The sequence below is a fragment of the Sciurus vulgaris genome, assembly GCF_902686455.1.
Source record: "Sciurus vulgaris genome assembly, chromosome: X".
NCBI lineage: Eukaryota > Metazoa > Chordata > Mammalia > Rodentia > Sciuridae > Sciurus > Sciurus vulgaris.
In genome coordinates this window covers 53,199,814-53,213,469 of record NC_136471.1, presented here as the reverse complement: position 1 = coordinate 53,213,469, position 13,656 = coordinate 53,199,814, and the positions used below count along the sequence as shown (strand labels likewise).

Sequence of the window (13,656 nt, the reverse complement as noted above, 5' to 3'; positions counted from 1 at the left end):
TCTTATCCATGGCAGAATACAGAAGGGCAAGAAAATGTGTGTATGCAGGAAAGAGGAAGAGACAAAAATGGAGTACAAGCATGTACACGCACATACATGAACAGCTGTGTGCGTGGAAGAGGATCAAACTCACATTCATAACAAACGCATTCCTGTGATAAGGAGCACACTTCTATAATCAATCCCTAGTAATCCCTTTGTGAGGGTGGAGCCCTTGTGAACTAATCAGCTCTCAAAGTTTCTACCACTCAGCACTGTTGCTTATAGAATTAAGTTTCTAACACATAAGATTTGGGTACACATTCAAAGATAGCACTATCCTATCAGAAACATACTATGCATGTATATATACATAAGTATTCTTCTCTTTTTTCCTCCATAAATGGTAGCATATATTGCACAGTCTATGCATGCTGTTTCATTTGCTATTATTTATTAAAGATCATTCCATGTCATTTCATGAAGAACTACCTTGGTCATTGATACAGCACAGAGTAGTCCATTAAGTAAACGTTCCATAGTTTAACAGTCTTTTTCAAGAAGCTTTTCAGGTGTTTCAGAATTTTTACTATTATATACAATGCCCAATGTATCACAGTTTATTCACTGTGACTCTAATTTGTGAACATTTATAATCTTTTCCTGTTGACAATAATGATATATGTGCCTTTACACATACACACACACACACACACGTCTTTTTGCACCAGCAGGCACAGTTCCCTCATTTTAACTGAGCTTACATCATAAACAATATACAAATAAGTAAGGCATGATACTTATATAATAGTAATATAGAGTTGTGTTATGTCAGGTAGCTATAATTGCTATGGAGAAAAGTGAAGCATGCAAAGGCAATAAGGAGTGCCAAGATGGAGGCATTACAATTTTTAATTGCTTCATCAGGAAAGATCTCTATGAAAGAATGGTGTAGAACAAGATCTGAAGATGTAAAAGAAGTGAGAGGCAATGTGGGATGACAGAACATCATGTGCAAAGACTCTTCTCTAAAAAAGGAGGTTTGGAAATTTTGAAATAAACGGGAAGTCATGTGACTGCAGTAGAGAAAATGAGAGAAAAGTAGTAGGAAATGAGGTCAGAGTAGCTAAGGAGGGGATGTGAAATAAAATAAGGCACTCTAGACTATTTTAAAGACTTCAGATTTTACTCTGAGTAAGACAGGAAGCCATTAGAAGGTTTGCAGCAGAGGAATAACATTGCTTAACTAGTTGTCAGGATAGAAGGAAGGTAGTCTGTCAGTGGAGACCAGATATGAGGCGACTCTAATACCCCAGAACCTAAGTGATGGTGGCCTGAAATAGAATTGGAGGTGATAAGAAATGATCAAATCCTGGATTTGCTAAAGAGTGGAATGTGAACAGTGAGAGAGAAGACTCAATGAAGACTGTTTCTTTTAGCTTCAAATAATTAGGATTGAGTCACCATTTGTTGGGATGGATATGAAAGAGCAATTTTGAGAGTAAGATCCAGACATTGGTTTTGAATGTGCTAAATGTGAGAAGCTCATTGATTACACAAGTAGAGGTATCTAAGAAATGAAATGGAACTAGCAAAACAGCCTCTCTGGTGGAATCTACAACACCAATGTTTTTGTCTTCTTCTCTGGTGCTGTGATCAAAAGACCTAACAAGAACAATTATAGAGGAGGAACATTTATTTGGTACAGTTTCAGAGGTTTCTATCCATAGGTGGCTGACTCTATTGCTCTGTGCTGGAGGTGAAGCAGAACATCAAGGCAGAAGGTCATGACAGAGGAAAGCTGCTCAGGGTATGCCCACCAAGATGCAGAGAGAATAAGCTCTCTTTGGCTCACCAGGGCCAAGATATATACCTCAGAGGCAAGCCCCCAGTGGCCCACCTCCTCCAACCATATTGTTCCTGCCCACAGTTACCACCCAGTTAATCCCAATCAGGAAATCAATTCACTGATTAAGTTAAGGATCTCATAACCCAATCATTTCACCTCTAAGCTTTCTTGTGTCATTTCACACATGAGCTTTTGGGGGATACCTAATCTAAACCATAACAACTGACTTCTAGACATGTTGAAATGTCCCTGAAACCAAGATTGAAAAATCCTACATTGTCAAGTTAAGACCCTGGCTACAGATGTTTCACAGTGTTTTTTCATTCAGCCTTGTTCACCAGAGTTAGCTACATTTTGCATTAAACTAAATTGTGTGTACGATTTGCACACATCTAAGATTAACCACATTAAATCAGAGAAACCTATGTGCAGTGAGATCCTAAATTATATTTTCACAAGAAATGCCTTGTTGGTCTAGGTTAGTGTTTTTTAGCATTGTATTTTCTTCTGTTATGCTTTTTCTAGTATTCCTCCATATTTGATACACCTACCTCTTGGAGTTTATTACTTGACTCATTGATTTGTGACATGAATTATGAGATTTATATAACAGGGAGTCCTCTGAGTATATGGGATAGCCAGAAAAATGTCAGTTAGAACTTCCAAATCTAGAGGTAACATGTGAGTGCAAGGACTGACTCTAGCTTGAATAAGGCACTTCCCAAAGATTGAAAATTAAAGGTTAACAGGACGAACTTTAGCAACCTCAATTGTTAAATACGAGTTTGAGGTAAGACTCATACTTCAGTTGGGTTTTTAAATTTCCCCTTGAACCAAGGAAAATTTGCCCCTTGTACCCTAAAATATCTTTATTTGACCTTCCAAAATATACATTAGTTGCTGAGCTATGGAGGCCCATTTGAAAATATACAACATAAGCTATGCACGTTGTTAAACATAGTGTACTGGTGACATTTAGCAGTGTTCAGTAATTGGCTTAATGAACAGGTGTACAAGTATATTAGTTATGCAGATGTTAATTTGCAGTAACATGTGCTTCCTGATTTGGGGGGTTCTTGTATAAACTACAACCAGTAAGATTTGTTCCTTAATTAGGAAATCATTACAAAGTATACGTGTGTGATTCCCACCATTAGAACTATTAGTCTTGTTTAATGTGCTCTGAACTTCAGGAACATTCCTGATAATGCCATTCCTATTGCTTCAGGTACTATGCAGGTGTCAGGATGAGATCTGCTTTTTTGTAAGATGCCTTAGTGTGCAGCTGTAGGTGAGCGACATGGAAAGGGGAAGCTTCACAGCTGTAATATATAGCATGTAAGAGGAGACAGAAGTGCAATGTCTTACTGCATATTGCATCAGCTTTTGCTCTCAAGGTTTGACAAACATGTTATTCTTCACGAAATTGACTCACAAGCAATTGAACACAAAATTGTGGTTGTTTCCCAAATGAGCAATCTTTACCTGCTTTTTTATTGTTCTCTTCCATATTGTTTGTGAATCCTATCTACACTTGGTCCCCAGGGCTTCCAAGGCTAAGTTTATAAAAATTGTCATATGATTTTTTCTGTCAAAATTGGAAAAATTACAAAGGCTAATATAGTCAAAACCCATATACCAGCCATCTATAATGAATAGACGAGAATGAACAGATGTTAACATTTAGTTGTATTTACTTCAGATCCTTGATTTTAAAGAAATAAAACATGAGAGGTAATTTGAGGTTTCCAAGATTGTACCTATTCCAGCATCATTTTCTGCCCCCAATGGAACTAATGTCATTAATCTGCTTTGTATATACACATCTATGAACGATACACAAGATGAGTGTGTGTTTTATTTTTAATCTATTATACTGTATGTGCTATTTTTCACAAATTTCATTTTTCTTCTATATCTTATACTTGAGATCATTCCTTGTTGAAATATGTAGCTTTAGTAACTATAGATGTGTTTCGTTTTCTTATATTGATTTATCATGTTTCTTTAGTTCTGTAACTCTTGGGTGTGTGGGTTGTTTCAAAATTTTGTACTCTTATAAACATTACTTTAGTGAACATCCTTGTTTCCTTGACGGTTTTTTCTGCATGTTAGGTTGTAACTATGGTAAGCACACTTTCAAATGATTAGATGTTAGTGTGTAAGGTCGATGCCTGGTTTTTACTATTGTAGTTGTCATAGTCAGATTCTTGTTTCTTCAATTGTCATCAGTACTGGTATAACAAAACCTGTTTTTTAAATTTCCAGTTAGATGACTGAAATGGTATTTCTTTGATTATTTTTATTTGCATTGCCCTAATTACTGGTACACTGAGCATCTTTTCATTACTAGCTACATGACCTTGGTCAGAGGTTTCATTTATTCCTCATTTGTAAAATGACCGTGGTAACACCTGTCATATAAAGTGATATATAAATGAAATTAGTGCCAGACACCCACAGCAGATGTTTAATTAAAAGTTTATTTTGGTGATGATTGTGGTCATGGGCACTACTAATATTATTGTTCTTTTATATCTGCCTGTACTCTTTGTTGTATGTCTTTCTGTCTTTTTCCTTTTGCCCATTTTTCTATCAGGTTTCTATGATATTTCCAAAAATGCAATGGCAAGGATAATTCAAAAGAGAAAATGGAAAATAACTAATAAAAAATTATTGCAGCTCTCACAAAACTCAGATATTTCTGCCTGCCCTTGTCATTGTACTCACTTTAACATTATCAGGTTATTAATTGAAATTAAAATAAGACTTGCTTCAACTAATTAATTAAAATTATTTTCAGGGAATTTAGAATAATTTATGAAATTGTATACACATGGATAAAGTATACATTGAAGTTTATGTTGTTTGCAGTTCTTATATTTGTATGATATATCTAAAAGAATGGTTGAACATTTGCTTGGTGAATATACCTAATAGGTATGCAGGAAGTTATATAAATTTTCAATGTGTTTTTGTACACTAACATTGTTTACTTTCTTTGCTTTACATGTAGTATACTATGTATTTTACTTTTAATCTCCACATATTCTTTATAATATGATGCAACATATCAGTTAATACTAATACAAAAAATACACTATTGCCTACATTACACAATCAAAAGGAGGATTCACTGTGTGACATGCTTGTATACATCCAGACTCTATTATGAATTGAGAATATTATAAACTTTAGAATTCTTTTGGAGATATTTCCAGAATTAGTAGTTTACATCTGACAATGAGATATGAATAGATATTATGGTCTTATGTATGCTCATGCTTAACATGAGCATAGTAGGTGTTCAACAGAAATTTGATGGATGAATAAATGAATGAATGTATATTGATTCTTCTTTAAAATTTTATTTTTATTATTCTTTTTAGTTATAATGACAGTAGAATGTACTTTGGCAAATTATACATGCATATAGTATAACTTATTCCATATTGTATCCCACTCTTGTAGTTGTACATGATTTGAAATTACCCTAGTTGCATATTGAATTACAAGGCTAGGAGAGTTATATCCAATTAATTCTGTCTTTCTTACTCCCCTCCCCCTTCCTTTCCCCTCATTTCCCTTTGTCCAATCCAAAAGATTTCTATTATTCTCCTCCCAAACCTCCCTAGTTGGGGTTAGCATCTACAAATCAGGGAAAATATTTGGCCTTCGGTTTTTGGGGATTGGCTTATTTAACTTAGCATGATATTCTCCAGTCCCACTCATTTACTGGCAAATGCCATTATTTCGTCCTGTTTTATGGCCAAGTAATATTCCCTTGTGTATGTATCATTTTCTTTAACCATTCATTTGTTGAAGGACACCTAGTTTGTTTCCATGACTTGGCTATTGTGAGTTGAGCTGCTGTAAATATTGATGTGGCTGCATCACTGTAGTATGCTGTTTTTAAATCCTTTGGGTGTAAACTGAGGAGTGGGATAACTGGGTCAAATGGTGGTTCCATTCCAAGTTTTCTGAGGAATCTACATACTGTTTTCCATAGTGGTTGCACCAATTTGCAGTCCTACGAACAACTCATGAGAATACCTTTCTCCCCACATCCTTGCGAACACTTTGTTACTTGTATTGTTTATAAGTGCCATTCTGACTGTAGTTAGATGGAATCTTAGTGTAGTTTTAATTTGCATTTCTCTAATTGCTTCATTTTTTCATATATTTTTGACTTCATATTTCTTCTTCTATGAAGTGTTTGTTCAGTTCCTTTGCTCATTTATTGTTTGGGTTATTTATTTTTCTGGTGTATTTTGAGTTCTTTGTATATCCTGGAAATTAACCTTAGCAGAGATACTTGTGTTAAAGATTTTCTCACATTCTGTACGATCTCTGTTCACCTTCTTGATTGTTACCTTTACTGTGAAGAAGCTTTTTCAGTTTGATATCATCCTATTTAATGACCCTTGATTTTAGTTGTCGGGCTTTAGGAGTCTTATTGAGAAAGTTGTTTCTTAAATGACATGTTGGAGAGTTGGGCCTACTTTTGCTTGTAGTAAGTGCAGGGTCTCTGGCTTAATGCCTAGTTCTTTGATCCACTTAGAGTTGAGTTTGTTCAGAGTGAATGTATATTGAGTCTATCAAACTATCTCCCTAGAACTTTGAGATAAATTAGTTATATAGATTTTATTAGGATTTATGGTTAGATATCACTGTGTGAAACATCCATTTACCCATTTAAAATATCTTAATATTTGCTACAAAATATCTTGTCACATATTCTGTGTATCCAGTGGGATAGCAAAATTTAATCGGGGATTTCTCAACATTGCCTAAATTAGTTTGGGAAAAGTATATAACCATGTTTACTTTATTTATGCTGATGAGCATCCCTCAGTTGTGAAGGAATAAATTTACAATTTACAATTGCTTGTAAAAATCCATGCATTAAAGAAATATGAGAATACTCAGTGGGCATTTTATCTTAGATAATGAGTATCTTGATGTTAACATATCTTTAATAATAATACAAATGTCTTTATTATTAGCATCATTATCTTCCTACAAGAGAGTATTTTATAATGTTTCATTATTATTCTGTCGATTAGAAGTGCCATTTTAAGCACTCAAATTAATTTAATCCATTGGATTCAAACCTAGTTGCAATGTGATTTTTCATTTGTACAAGAGAGATCACATTTGACTGGAGGCTTTGCTGCATACCTCAGTGCCTTAGGACAATTGATGACAAAGCCAGTTCTTGACATTTTTGTACTAAAACTTAAAAAAACAAAACAAAACAAAACAAAAAAACAAAAATCTCTTCAGTCCCTTCTAAGTAATTTCAAGTAATTATGAAATTACTGTAAGTTATTTATTTTTAGTTTTGTAAGCATTAGAAATATACACAGAATAAAATCATCCTAGTACAAATGACATTTTGAGGGCACTACGAATGCAGGCAATTTTTAACATATGAAGTCTTCAATACTGTAGGGATATTTGATGTCTCCTTGCTATTCTTTGAAATCTCTATTTATCTAATTCTGTGATTTTGATCCCTGAGGAATACTTTTAAAATAAAAAGCCAAAGGCATTAATAGCCACTGGTCAATTAGCTACTTATCATGGTAAAAACATGATTGTTTTTGAAAGCTTGTCTAGTTAAGGAACTGTTTTAAACTTGCTTTATTGTGGTGATTCTCAAAGTACCAGTGCTCACTCATGGAATTCCTGTTTGAACTCAGGATTTAAGCCAAGTTGCATAACACAAGAAAAAATATTAAAATTCAAAAAGCAAAACTGTCAACTATTGATACTTCAGATGACAAATTCTAATTTTGTGTATGTGTGTGCATACGTGTGATGCTGGGGATTGAACCCAGGGCTTTTTGCATGCAAGACAAGCACTCCACCAACTAAGCTACATCCCCAGACCCAACAAATTCTCATTTTAAACAATTTGTTCATTTGAAAAGGGAGAAGTTTATCGTATATTTTAATGAAAACATGCTAAGGTATGAAGTCACATATTGAGTATTATGTATGTGTAGGTTAGCCAGGAAATTGTTTGCTGAATAGTCTTAATATATTCTTCATGATACAGCATTTTCATCTTATATGTGCTTGGTTAATTAGTCTCCCATACTGGAGATTAAGGTGTATCAAGAAATTCGGACAGTTTTCTTGACTATTTCTGTGATTTCTAAAATCCATATGCTTCCAGCAGTAATGTCAATATGATTCAGATAGTTTTTATACAAAGGGAATGACTATGGAAATGTCAGTTCTTCACATAGAGTTAGTTGTCTTAAGAAACTTAGGGTGTCAGAGTGACTTGAAAAGCAGAATAACTAAAATGTTAGGATTATATAGGAGAGACACTGAGTTCTTAGAGTGCTCTTCTGAGGAACATTTGTGGTGATTTTGTGTGTATGTGTATGTGATGCCGTGGATTTAACATACGCTAGCCAAGCGCTGTACTACTGAGCTGTATCCCCAATCCTAGTGGTGATTTTTGAAAGAAGTATATTGAAAGCAATTGTTCTTTGAGTAGTAGCAATGACTTTGCCACCTATCATGAAATGATAATTTTCAAGTGTAATTATTATCTAGTCTCCTGAGACTATATATCACTTTTGATAGGTTAATCAGGTAAAGTTTAGAACTATTAAGAATTTAGTTATTTAGGTTACTTATGTTGTCTAGTATTTCTCTACTTAATTGACAATTTTACACCATTCAAACAATGGGAATCTTATGGCCTGGCAATATTTTTATGCATTTAATGCCATGTTGAGATCTTTTTCTCAGATGCCAATGTCCATGTGTACATTGCCTTAGCAAAAATTTACTATAGTTGTGTGTAACTTTGCGTCCAGAAAAAAATTACTTGTGATATCTTTCACAAGGAATAGATGAATTAAAAGAATACATATCATTATTGTCTCATAATAAAGTTACATGCTTGTTTTTGTTTTGGTTTATTTGTTTTTTTTTTTTTTTTTTTTTTGCCTTTGCACGGTACTTGGGATTGAACCCTGGGCTTCCTATGCACTAGTCAAGTGAGCTAACACGGAGCTACACCTCTAGCCCTGAAGTTATATGTATGCATATTTGGGGGTGGGGTACCAGCGATTGAACTCAGGGGCACCCAACACTATTTTTGTAATTGAAGCGGTAAACTGCCAACATTTGAGGTAGCCGAAGAGATTCTGTACAGGAAAGGTTTAAGGATTTGACTTCTTGCTTCATTTATTCATGTAAGGTACTGACTTTGTTTTCTGTGCTGACTTCTTTGGAAGGTGGACTGATAGAGATTATGGGGAGGTAAAGCCAATCCCTGGCATTATTACTCCTTATAGTTTTTTAAGTCTTCATAACAATTTGTATTAAAGTGCAACCTTAGGAGAGCAAAAGTAAACCTTTTGTTGAAGGAAAACAAATAATATGTCAAAAACGGTGAACTTACTCAAAAATCCACCACTTGGAGTTCTTTAAATATATGTGTGCATACACACACACACACACACACACACACACACACATACACACACACACACATACATACATATATACATACACAAACACATACATGCAAACAATGCTACTGTTGTGTAACTTTTTTTTGTTGTGTAACTTCTAAATGGTTCAGACTTACTCTTTTTTTTCCCTTTTTGTGGTATTGGTGATTATTGAACCCAGGGATGCTTAAACCACTGAGCCACATCCCCAGTGGGTTTTTTGTTGTTATTGTTGTTGTTTTAATTTTTTGAGATGGAGTCTTGCAAAGTTGCTGAGACTGGCTTTGAATTTGCAGTCCTCCTGTCTCTGCCTTGCTAGTCACTAGGAATACAGGCATGTGCCATAATACCTTGCATCATACCACTCTTCCAAGCAGACTCAGCTAGAATTTTTTATGGCAACCTGTTTAGATGTTAAGTTAGCGTAGGTGCTTTAAAGCATTTTCACTGAATTAAAGAGATCTCTAAATTTTTGCATATTTTGGGAGAAATCCTTATCTTCCTTTTTTCTCAATTAGTCCAAATTAGTGAGATTTTATTATATATTTAATTCCAGTGCTGCTGTAGGTATCTGGTAAAGGAGTAATTAATGTTGCACATTAGGTAAGAAGCAGCAATTGATTTTTGCTTCTATTTGGCTTATCTTTTCTGCTTAAGTGCTGATATTTAATTTGTAGGGAAACCTCTGAACAGGTCTATATTTTTATGTTTATCCTCTTCCTCGAACTAATGAAATAAACACATTTATTGATTTCAGAATGAGTTTTATTAATGTAGTTAATATGCCTTACTAATGTTATTTGGTGTACTTGGATTAGTACCATTATTATTATTTATGAATCAACATTTTTCTTTCAGTACAAAAAAATGCAGAGCCTTCAGAAGTAAAGAAGAGTATACCTGCAAAGAAGAAACTGAAAGAATTGAGAGTTTTGGATCCCAAAACAGCCCAGAATCTGTGTATGTAGTATCTTCTACGTGGGGAGTGGTTGTGATGATAGTGAGGGGTTGCCAAATGTATTTAAACAAAGTTGTAAATTTTTTGAACAAGTATTAGTATATGATGGGAACAAAATTATGTAGCTGGGCACAGTGGCACGAGGCATTCATCATAGGAACTTTGGAGGCTGATGCAGGAGGATTGCAAGTTCAAAGCCAGCCTCTGCAACTTGGCCAGGCCCTAAGCAACTTAGTGAGACACTGTCTCAGAATAAAAAAAAAACAAAAAGGACTGGGGATGTGACTCAGTGGTTAAGTGCTCTTGGGTTAAATCCCTGACATCAAAAAAAGTAAAAAATTAACAAATAAAAGAAAAAAGAAAAAGAAGCAAACTTCTGTGTAAATATGACTTGGGGTGCCTTTTTTCAATTAGCCATTATAGAGAAAAATCACAATTTAGCCTTGTTCATTCCAGATGAAATTTGAAAATAATAAAAGTTTGGAAAGTACTGTTAATAAAACATTCTTAGTGAACCTTGTCAAACTTAAGGCAAATTTGAAAAAAAAAGAATGTTATTTTGTTTTTCCTTTTGCTTGAGTCTGGCATTTATAATTTTACAGTATTTGTTGGTCCCATTCTGCAAATCCTTTTCCTACTGTCCTTTGCATTTGAAGTAATTGTGAGGTGAGCCAGTTAAATTTTTAACTGTTGTACTTTAAGACAGGTTACTGACAGTTAGAGATATAGTTCAGTGGTAGAGTTCCTTCCTAGGATGTGCAAGGCCCTGGGTTATGTCCTCGGCACATCAAAGAAACAACAAAAGCAAAACAAAAAACAAAAATGAAGAATAAAAAAAACCAAACTGACTGCTGAACCTTGAAACCTTTAACAAACCTGTCAGCCATTGCTACAGTAGCTGGACAGTTAAACTCATCTTCATTTAAGTAGCCCTTGAAGTTTTGCTTTGATGTACTCTCCCTTCTGCATTGAATTCAGAATATTTTCTGTCACTACCGTAGACTGTTGAGATTTCGAGGGTTCTAAAACACTATGCATGAGAAATTTCAACACATCAAGCATTTCTAATTGCGTGAAGAATACCATGGGAGTTCATTTTGTTAAAGAATATGCTATAGAGAATCAGATTAAAATAAACAACTCATCATTCTTGTGTCAGTAGGAATGTAGCTGTCAGAAAAGCAGTGTACTAATAGCTGTTTTGAATTTGTACATTGCTTACCTGATCGTACATTTTCTTTCTAAAGTTGATGCTCAGTGCTTTATTAAAAAGCACAATATGATCTCAATTGCTTGTTCACATTTGTCAGAATTATTTACTTAGATTTTGGCGATCTCCTTTGGTCTTTATGTCTAGGTAATCTGCTTAGACAGTGAGGATTCATTTTTCTTTTAGTACCTGTGAAGTCATACAGACCATTTCATGAAAAAGAAATCCTATAAAAACATAATATTGATTAAAAAAAGAGAAAATCTTAGAAATATATTCAGGTTCTGGTGATAAGAACACATCTATATTCTTTGAAAAGTATATTTAATGGAGATTAAATGGAACATGTCGAAAAATACTTTCTCAGTAATTGTAAGCTATTCTATGTATAATTTGTTGAATTATTTCAACTTGACATAAAATATATTTAATTCAGTCAATGTTGACAAGTGAAATAATGATTTAATTCATAAAGGAACTAACAATACACCACATGAGTGTCAGCAGGAATGCAGGGTACATTGATGACTCAGGCACTTAAATATTTTTCTTGTGTGGGAGAATTGCTAAGTACAGTAGCTCTTCCATATCTGTGTGGGATATGTTCCAAGATCTCCAGTGGGAGAAGAACCACAGAGAGTACTGAACCCCATATATGCTATATTTTTTTTGATATACATTACACAACTATTATAAAGTTTAATCTATGAGTTAAGCAAAGTAAGATCTTAACTACAATAATAAAATAGAAAAATTATAAAATCTGTAATAAGTGTTATGCGAATGTGGTCTCTTTTTTTTCTCTTTCTCCAAAATTATTTTATTGGTTCATGCTCACTCTTTTAGTGATTATATAAGATAATCCCTAAAGGAAGCACTTTACAATTTTTCTTTGTCATATTCAAATTGTTAGTCCCTATTTTTGCAGTTTGGGGACATTTTGAAGTAAAATAATTGTTACTGGAACATAAACACAGTGATAACATAATAGTTGATTTTATAGCCAAGAAGGCTACTAAATGATTAAGGGGCAGGTAGCATATACTTGCTGGATACGTTGGACAGAGGGATGCTTTATATCATCAGTGAGTACTAGTGACACTGCGTAAAATATAATTGGTCTGCTCAGAACAGCACATACCTTAAAATTTATAAATTTTTTATATCTGGAACTTTGCATGTAGTATTTTCAGACTGTGAATTACTGAATGTAAATGAAACTAGAAAAATGTAAAACCACAGTTATGGGGACTATTATATATTGAGTTTACTTTTTAAAAAAAAATTGTTGACTTACTGTCATTCCTGAAAAGTACTATTTTTTTTTAAGAGTCATTTTATATCAGCTCAACCTATACTGCCTGAAGCAAATGGTCAAGAGTACTGTTAGTAGGAGTTTTATTTTGTATTTAAATAAACATGATCTATAAACATTAGAGGCTGAAATAATAGGCCATTTTGCCTCCATGGATAGAAACTTGACTCTCAAATGGAAACCTTTGTTTTTTCATAATTCTGTAAATTGGTATCAGTGACAGAAATGAAATGGAAAGCAGGTAAATCCTAGGACTTTTATGTTTTGTTGCTGTCCTGTTGTTAATGATATCAAATTTTATTTTAGCTATATTCCTGGGATCATATCGCATGCCATATGAAGATATTAAAAACATCATTCTAGAGGTTAATGAAGACATGCTAAGTGAAGCCTTAATTCAGGTAAGTTGGATATTTTCCTTTTAAAATTCATTTTCACAGGTGTTTCTGGACTCCCAACTTCTCAATGGAGTTAAAATACTTTTCTATATTTTAATAATAGAATCAGGATTATGTACCTATACTGATTAGTAAGAGGACTTATCCCCTACCCTTTAAGATCTAGGTTTTAAATCATTCTCTGCCATTTATCAGCTACACATCCTTTCAAATATAAGGATATGCATATGTAGGCATATCATTCTCTGTAAGTCATTGTACATGAAGTTACATGTGTTTTATCATCACAGTGGCCTCATTGAGTAATTATTAGCATATTATGGATGAAATATCTAAAAGGTCAAGCGGTAAAATAGCTTGCTCAAAATCAATGGATAAATGGTAGTTACCTTTGTATTAGGTTGGGAACTTACATATTTTGGGGATTGTGTCAGGCACTCTGTGTGTTTATTATCTCATTGAATCC

The 13,656-nt window shown here is 33.9% G+C and overlaps 1 protein-coding gene across 1 annotated transcript in view; it reads left to right on the top strand.

The window, feature by feature from the left end:
• DIAPH2 (diaphanous related formin 2) overlaps positions 1–13,656 on the top strand; it is a 796,567-nt gene that overhangs the window by 338,844 nt on the left and 444,067 nt on the right. The window contains exons 19-20 of the mRNA XM_079124055.1: positions 10,168–10,269; positions 13,099–13,193. Coding sequence (XP_078980181.1) covers positions 10,168–10,269; positions 13,099–13,193 — 197 coding nt within the window. The remainder of the gene's footprint in view (positions 1–10,167; positions 10,270–13,098; positions 13,194–13,656) is intronic.